The 9,389-nt window shown below is 41.9% G+C and overlaps 1 protein-coding gene across 3 annotated transcripts in view; it reads right to left on the bottom strand.

Annotated features, from left to right (window-relative positions):
- The window catches only part of TyrRS-m (Tyrosine--tRNA ligase, mitochondrial), a 44,072-nt gene continuing 34,683 nt past the window's right edge, over positions 1–9,389 (bottom strand). For all 3 annotated transcript variants that reach the window (XM_076184658.1, XM_076184657.1, XM_076184656.1), the window contains exon 13: positions 1–100. In XM_076184658.1, coding sequence (XP_076040773.1) covers positions 66–100 — 35 coding nt within the window. In that variant the 3' untranslated portion in view covers positions 1–65. The remainder of the gene's footprint in view (positions 101–9,389) is intronic.

Here is a 9,389-nt window from a genome sequence, read left to right as displayed (position 1 = left end):
TGATAATAAACATTTAATATACATATATTAAACTTTCTTGATTTGGTGTAAAAAAAAAATCCTCATCATAACCACTTGATAATATGGTAATTCTTCTTACCTGCAAAGACAAATAAAAACAGGTTACAATGCTTCCATTAACATGTTTCATGTAAAACTTTCTCTTCTTGTTCTTTATACCAAAAACCAACAGCCACTAAGAAGCCAGCTATGGCCACTGGTCAAACCCACAGATCTCTTAATAATAATAACTGTTGCCTCAAGGTTCAATGACTTGAAACCTGCAGCCCACAGCAGCTGGCAACAGTTCATGGCTCTTTCCATAAACCTCTCTGGGCCTGCTTCTATTTCTTCAGCTTGCAGCACTTGAAGGAGAGAAGTTGCCAGTTACCAGCTTACCAAGAGGAAAATATAATTACATACATATACCAATGGCTTTTTCCCCCTTAAAAGGGAGGCAGCCAAAAACAAAGGCATAAAATCCACTCCCACCCATTCCATCCCCACATACTCCACTCCCATTCACCCTCTCCCTTCCTCTTATCTTGGCTCCTCCTGGATGGCAGGTCATCCCTGCATCTTGTCCACTGCCCTGGGTCAGAAACAATGTAGCAAGACACTGCACATCCATAGCAAGGCCACTTCATTTAATCGGTGACCACCCTCTCTGTCCACTCATGCAGAAAAAAAGATGGGGAGAAATCCCTTCGGGCTGTATCAAAATATCATTCATACATACTCCCTCATCCCCCAATCCCCACCCTTCCATGCATCACAGCATCATCCATACATAACCATTCTCCACTCACCATTATCTTCTGTTTTCTCCCTTTCTTCTTCAACAGACATTCCCTTCTTTCCCAATACCCCTTTAACCCCATCCATCCATCTCATCCTTGGTTGCCCTATCATGTTCACTCCTTCCAAACCTCTTTTACTCATCTTTCTTCATTCATTCTTTTCATGTGTCCAAACCATCCCAATACTCTTTCATCAACCCTATCTCCCAACTCCCTTTCCACTCCCACTCTCCTCCTCACCTCCTCATTTCTTATTCTATCCAGCATAGTAACCCCTTCCATACTTCTCAGGCATTTCATCTCAAATACATTTAAACTCTTCTTATGTTCCATGTTTCTGCGCCATACAGTACTGTCAGCACAATCACTCTTTCATATAATCTCCTCTTAGCATCCATTCCCAAACGTCTATTTCTCATTACACTTTTTAATCTTCCAAGGCATTTACTTCCTTCTCTCAATCTACATTCCACCTCCACCTCCACTCCTCCCTTTCCTGCCACATTCGCACCTAAGCATCTATAGCTTTCCACTTATAGGATAGTTATAGAAAAAACTTGAAAAGGAACAGTTTCTCACACAGAGCAATAAATACATGGAACAAATTAGACAACAAAACAGTATGTGCAAACACTATACAAGATTTTAAGATAAAACTTGATGCGGAGAGATATAAAGACGGGTCACCACGAGCATAGCTCCCCACCCATATCTTACAACTAGGTAAATACTTCCTCGTGGTCAGTATGAATGAGAAAAATACCAATCATAAGCCGTTTAATCAAGCCTAACCCCCCTGTACATATGCCTTGACATTTGCACTTCTCCAAAAAGTATTTTTTACTCAAAATTGCCTCACAATATTGGTAAAGACGTGGAATACAGTATGGAAACTCATTATTGATATTAGATTTACTAGAGACAATAATGTACATCAAGCACAGCAAGGCCAGAATGCGTGTCCAGTGTTCAATTTGAGTGTCCAGAGAGTGTTATTGTTCACCAACACTATCAACAGATAATCCAGCCTTACCTTGACACACTCAACACATGGTTCATCACAAACAGACTCAAAATAGCTCCAACCAAATCTACAGCAACACTTCTCACCAACTGGACAAAAGAACACAAATACATACCTCATCTCTACATCAACAACACTCTAATACCACACACAAACACACCGAAAATTCTTGGTGTAACATACGATACATCCATGTCTTTCAAACAACACCTCACAAACATAAAAAACAAATGCACACCTAGACTTAACGCACTTAAGTCAATCACTGGAACAACATTTGGACAAAACAAAGAAACTAATATAACAATATACAAACAATGTATACGCTCAGTGATGAATTATGCGAGTCCTGCATGGGCTCCTAATCTCAGTGAGACACACCACAACACCCTTCAAATCATACAAAACAAAGCCCTAAAAACAATTACAGGCTGCACAAATACATCACCTACAGACCATTTACACCATGAAACAAAAGTCCTCAAAGTCAAGGAACACCTCGACATGAGAGGCACACAAACACTTGCTGCAGCCACCACAAACACATCACACCCGTTACACTACATAGCAGAACACCCACACACACCAAGAAACATTAAAACTACACCCAAAGACCTTTATTACACAAAGATACTCTCTTCTCTTCCTCCACAACCACCAAATACCAGCCTCCGGAAACATATTCATAATCATATCACTCACCGCTCCATTAACACACTGAAAGACAACACACTGCTGCATGCCAGACCCCCTGATATCCACCCTTCTGAATCCTCTCTCCCACGTAAGGACAGAGTCCACTTGGCCAGACTGCGATGCGGTCACCACCCAGCACTTCTAAGCTACCAGAGGATGCTGGACGACCGTGTTGTGAACAGCTGCCCAGGATGTAACACTTCACCCCATACCATACAACACATAATGGAAGACTGCATTATACACAATCATGCACGCAAACAACACAACATACACTCTATAAAGGATTTGTGGGAAAACCCAGTCTCGGCTGTGGCCTTCCTTGGGGAGACGGGACTGCTCGGACAGACAGTCTAGGGAACGACAACAACAACAACAACAACAGATAGTCAGTGACCTAGGATTATGTCCATGGCCTCATTAGAGTCTTCCATTGTCACCTCTCCTTTGGAGGTAATGTTCTTCGGGTACAGTTTCAGGTTCACTGTATAGGTGTTGATTGGAAGCTTCTTGTGGTCTTTCATGAAGTGAAAAAGGTCACTTGATTTCGGCAGGGAAAGTGACATGTCTTGAGCATAGCAAACCTCCAGATACAGGCATTGTACCTTTGTGTAAAGGTTGTTGTCAGTGTCTGTCACACACTCACCTAGTACAACAGCTGAGGTGAATGGTTCTTCCACTGTTTTCAGCTTGTCCAGGTCCTTGTTTTTTGCTGATCTACTGCCACATTGGCAATCTCTTTGTCCAGCAGGCCTTGTTTCTTCAGTTCATCTTACCTTGTGTTCCATGCCAGCATGATTTCTGGTAGCTTTCCTGACCACACTGCCATAGGCCCTGAATGACCCTGATTGCCTCTTGTTGATAAGATCCATTGACTTGGCTTTGACCCATGCTCCTGATGCACTGCCAAGCTGCTTGGCATCTCTTCTTGACAGCTTGAAGTTAACAAATCCAATACTGCACTCTGCATTCAGGTTGTGAATTGGTGCCTTCTCCAACTTCTCTGGGTCCATCTGAGTGACACCATTCTGTGCAGACTCATCATAGTCTCCAAAGGCAAAGATATTGCCCTTCGGCCTATGAAAGCCCATTGCCAACGTGGGAAGGATCATCTTCAGGAGCTTAATGACCTGGGGTTTGAATGAGGTTGCTACTTTGAGTATGGCATCACAGACGTCATCATATCTTATACGCTAGAACCTTTCCTGGGACACATACTTGAAGGCTGGTTCCTCAAACCTGCAGTAAGGTGGCCACATCTACCTCCTCCAGTTCCTGGTACAACTGCTGAAATGCTGGAATGATCTTGCAGTAGGTTGTTTCAGCTGACATTGTCACAGACTGGTATGGCATGACTAGATGAAGTCCAAGAAGGGCACCTACACAGTACATCACCTTCAGGAAATCCAAGTCCAAGAAACACCTCACAATGCAAACTAACTGATTGGTAACATGTTCATATTTCTGTAGAAAGGATGCCACATCTTCCAGATGGTAGAGACTGATGGTGCAGATCAGTGTCAGGTGATTGAAGCACTCGTGCTTGAGGCTGACAGACTTATTTGTTGAGGCGCTATGTGGATATCGAATTCATGTGCCTGGTTCCATGGCTTGTGATTAAGTCATGGTTGATGAGTTGAGTCATACAATTGAGGACTTGTTCAGTCACATGTGTTATCAACCCTTTCGATGTCCAGCATGCACATACATGCACATATGCATATGAAGCGAGAAGCAATCCGTCTTCAAGCCAAATCTCCAGGGACAACCTATTGTTCCTTTGGATCTCAAGCAAGGGACATTATATTGTTCCTAGTGACCCGAGGACCAGGCTTTCAGACAAGAGAGACACTCCTTGATTACAATGGAAACTGCAACTATTATTGTCACTCAAGCCGACATGACCTTTTATTTTTTTCCCACATGCAAATATGGCAACCCTTGTAAATATGTACAAATTATTATTGTGGCAACTTTCCAAATTTTTCTTGGAGGTTGATCCATATTTGTAGAGAGAGAATACTGGAACAGTAAAGAAAAGACACTGCTTAGACTTTGCTTCTCCAAACACCAGCACCTTAATAGTGTAGATAGAAACTACATATCTACACATGTTGTGGTTGTTGTTACATTGACAAGGAAGTTTGAGTAGATTTTGTCTCTACCCAGCATGTTCTCTATTTCAGCCCACTGTTTGGTGATGACTCGATTAAACATCAGAGTTGGGTGTACACTGCAGAACAGGTGATCTGGGATGTGTTCAGACTCTAGACTTTTTGCCAATAGCTCATCCACTTTCAAACTGTGAGCTGTCTGGTCTGTAATTACAAAGTCTATCTTCTTAAACAAAGTTTTAGATGCAACACCACTTGCCACCTCCAGGATTTCAAGAACTGCCACCCTGAGAGCAGCCAAGTTATTCCTGGACTTAGAAGCAATGCTCATGGTCAGTAGGGCACAGTATGTTCCATTGACAGTGATACCCTGAATGGAAAAAGAGCCAGTGCCCTGCTTCTTTAAACCATTATCAGAGTAAATCACAACTACTTGTTCATCCAGGAGGTGCTAAGATAAGAGGGAGGGTGAAGGGGAGTGGAGTGTATTTAGGGATGGAATGGGTGGAAATGATTTTATGCCTTTTTCTTTTTGGCTACCTCCCTTGTAAGGGGAAAAAGCCTTGGTATACGTATATATGTGTGTACTTGTTCATCAGAGTTCATGATCTCCTAGACGATTTCATCCAGTGCCATGACTTCAATGCTCTTGCCTGCATCCCTGACACTCTTGGATTCTGGCAGGGTGTCCAGATAAATAATTTCTGCCTCATCATGTGCTTTCCAGTTTCACCCAAACATCTTGTTGCCAACTATGATCACAGCTGATTCTGCTTACCACTCAGACATGTGATAGCAGCTCTTCAGTTTGTCAACAGTCTTGTAGAATTCTGGTCAGACTTTTCACATACTTTCATGGATGTGCTGATATAAGCATGGCAATTCATCATGTTGCTGAGTGACTGTCTGCCACTTCTTAACACTTGGACCCTTACCTTCTTCAGCAGAAATATGACTTTCAACATCAGAGTAGGTGTTGTGTGTGTCCATGCCAGCATCTTCAGAATCAGACTGTTTGCTGTCCTCAAAGGATGCAACTGACAGAGATTTCTTTCTCCTTTTCACACTCAGCTCTCATTCTCTCAAGGCTCTGCATATCCCTGCTCTGACGCTCCATCGTTTTCATCCATTTCCTGTCCACGAAGTCTTCTTAGTACATTTTCTTCTGGATTCTTTGATCCACAAGGAAGGCCCTTTCCATTGCACCCATGTTTCAGTTCCATCTTCTTGCATATTTCAGTCCTAGCAGATCACGTCCATCAACTGTTTCATCCTTTCATTGAAGCCTGCTGCTCTCGCTTGAAAACTGTCACTTTGTTGCTGTTTCCATGTCTGGATCAGGGTGACAAATTCACCATACAGCTTCAGGATTTGTTTCTTTATGTGCCTGGTGTGGATGGTGTACAGATTGCAGAATAGCCAGTGTTCCTGAACCAGCTCTGCCAGCAGCTGAGCTGCTGCATCCCTGAGGCACTAAGCTTGGCCTACTCACTTTTGCCGCAGTAAGTAGAGCATATTCTGCATGACATCTTTGCCAGTTGGGATCATCCCATGCGGTAACTCTGCTCTCTCTATATAATCAACACTACACAGTCTTCCTGGAATGAGATCTCATGTCTATGCTAACCATATTGATTCAACCTGCAAAAACAGAAATAGTAATATATACAGTCATCCCTCGCTATTCGCAGGGGATACGTTCTCAAAACCCCCGCGAATGGCTAAAACCACGAATACTCTTTTTTGAGAATCATTGAAAATCTACATAATATCACTGCCAAAACTCGCACTCTCGTGCTTCATTCTAGCTATATTTCTCTACTAACAGTTGAAACATGCTTTAAATGTCTTCCACTTATAATAAATTCACTTCTCATATATCAGCAGTTAACAAGTATAATTTAATAACACTTAATAAACTAAGAATAATACAATATGGCCAGAGACTATACCATTGCACAAATCCAGTGACCGTTAACAGAAACGATCTGGAGCACAACCAGGTCATTCCCCAACGGTCAGTGGTGGAGCGTATTCCCTTTTCTCATAAAGACTCAAATTATTGGAAGGATCGCAAGTAAAAAGCATCATTGTTATGAGAAATATGAAACTGGGAATAAATGCCAAGAGGAGATTATATAAATAGTTATTGTGCCAACAGTATTATTATTATCATTACTCAGCGAGAGTAAAAAAAAAGAACGTGGGTATGCAGGGAGAGAGAGCTATCGAGATGTTAACCCGCGCAGTGTCGCAGCAAATCTACACCCACGCAATGTCGGGGGTGAGTCATTGAGTGAGTCAAACGGCTTGGTTCTGCTATCGGCCGCCAGAGGCAGACTCAATATACATGTAATAAAACCTCTAGTGAATTTGATATTTTTATTCTAAAGTATCATACACTCCCAATAGTCAACGGTGATGCCTGGCCCGGCGCGTGCAGTTGGCAGTAATTTTTTTTTCAATTGAAATCCACGAAGAGTCAAAACCGCGGATAAAATCCCGCGAATAACGAGGGGTGACTATACCTGTAAACAATTATATATGCTCTGTTGCACTCATTAGTTCACCTGAAAGCACAAAAAAATTCAATTATCATGCAGAATCACACAAATGTCACATTTTTGGTTGATTTGGAGGGTGAAAACTTTCAAACCATATGTTAAGGGGGGTTATGATGATCCCATGGACCAAATGTTGGTATTTCCGGATTCAGGTAAGCCTAGACCATAATACTAGGGAGGTACCACATTGAAAGGATGACTTTTGAAAAATAACACCACCCCCTATTAATACTAACTTTCAATTTGCTGCCACAATTTCCCTTTGTACATCTCATCATCTTATTTTTACCCACATTTACCTTCATTTTCATTCTTTTGCACACCTTCTCAAACTGTCACTAATTTCCTTAATTCCTCCTCTGATCCTGCTACAAGCATAACATTGTCAACAACCAAAACTGGAGAATGCAGCAACACTATGGACACCCAATACTAAAAAGAATATAAAGAAATTTGAAAGAATACAAAGAGCAACAACAAAGTTGACACCAACTCTCTCCAAATTAACATATGAACAAAGATTGCCCAAATTGGAATTACCAACTCTGGAACAAAGAGAAAGAGATCTGCTGACTATTTATAGAATCATGAAAGGGATGGAAATCCTGGCTAGAAATTATTGATTAAAATAGGACAATGGAAAAACAAGAGGACACAAAAAGAAACTCAAAAAGGATAACTATAGAAGACCTGAAAAAAAAAAAAAACTTCCCACATAGAGTACTGGATTCCTGAAATAATTAAGATAAAGAGACAGTGTGTGCAAACACTATTCAAGATCTTAAGAAAAAACTTAATGCTGAAAGATACAAAGATGGGTCACCACAAGCATAGCTCCCTTCCCGTATACTACAACTAGGTAAATACAATTACAACTAGGTAAACAACAACTGGCTTATCTCCCATTTTTCTCTATTTTCTTTAACCATCTCCAATCATCAGCCCATTACCCTTGCATTTACCTCTCGTACCACCCCATCTATGTATAAAGTGAACAGCCAAGGTAACATAACACATCTCTGGCAAAGTTCAACCTTTACCTCAAACCACTCACTCTCTCCATTTTTAATTCTAACATAGTCTCTACTATTCTTGTAAAAATTTTGATTGCTCTTAACAACTTTCCTCCTATCCCATATATCTACAATACCTCCCATAGTGCCTTCCTGTCTACCCTGTCATAAGCCTTTTCCAAATCCACTTAGGCCCACTTTCACCCCTTGTACATCTCATCACCTTACTTTTACCCACATTCATCTTCAGCTTTCTTCTATCACACATTATCCCAAACTCTGTCACCAACTTCCTCAATCCCTCCTCCGATCCTGCCACAAGCGCAGTGTCGTCTGCAAACAACAGCTGGCTCACCTCCCACTTTCCTCCATTTTCTTTAACCATCTCCAATCCCTGACCCACTACCCTTGCATTTACCTCTTGCACTACCCCATCCATGTACAAGTTGAACAGCCAGGGTGACATAATGCATCCTTGGCGAAGTCCCACCTTTACCTCAAACCACTCACTCTCTCCATTTCTAATCCTGACACAAGCTCTACTACTCTCATAAAAACTCTTGACAGCTCTGAAAGTGGCAGTAATCTGGAAGTGAGCATTAAGGGAGAGCAACTGGAGGAAGTGGATAGTTTTAGATACTTGGGTGCAAATGTGGCAGGAAAAGGTGGAGTAAAGGTGGAGGTTGAATGTAGATTGAGAGAAGCGAGCAAATGCCTTGGTGGATTAAAAAGTGTAATGAGGAATAGAAATTTGGGAATGGATGCTAAGAGGAGACTGTATGAAGAAGTGATTGTGCCAACAGTACTGTATGGAGCAGAAATATGGAACATAAGAGAGGAAGAGAAAAGGAGCTTGAATGTGTTTGAGATGAAGTGTCTGAGAAGTATGATGGGGGTTACTAGGCTAGATAGAGTGAGAAATGAGGAGGTGAGGAGGAGAACAGGGGTGGAAAGGGAGTTGGGAGATAGGGTTGATGAAAGAGTATTAGGATGGTTTGGACACATGGAAAGAATGAGTGAAGAAAGACGAGTAAAGGAGGTATGGAAGGCAGATGTGGAGGGAGTTAACATGAGGGGACGTCCTAGGATGAGATGGATGGATGGGGTGAAGGGGGCTTTGGGGAAGAGGGGAATGTCTGTTGAGGAAGGATGGGAGAGGACAGAAGACAGGGGTGAAT

The sequence above is a fragment of the Oratosquilla oratoria genome, chromosome 5, assembly GCF_046742065.1.
Source record: "Oratosquilla oratoria isolate Oo_2021 chromosome 5, ASM4674206v1, whole genome shotgun sequence".
Lineage (NCBI taxonomy): Eukaryota > Metazoa > Arthropoda > Malacostraca > Stomatopoda > Squillidae > Oratosquilla > Oratosquilla oratoria.
This window is presented reverse-complemented; position numbering and strand designations above follow the sequence as displayed.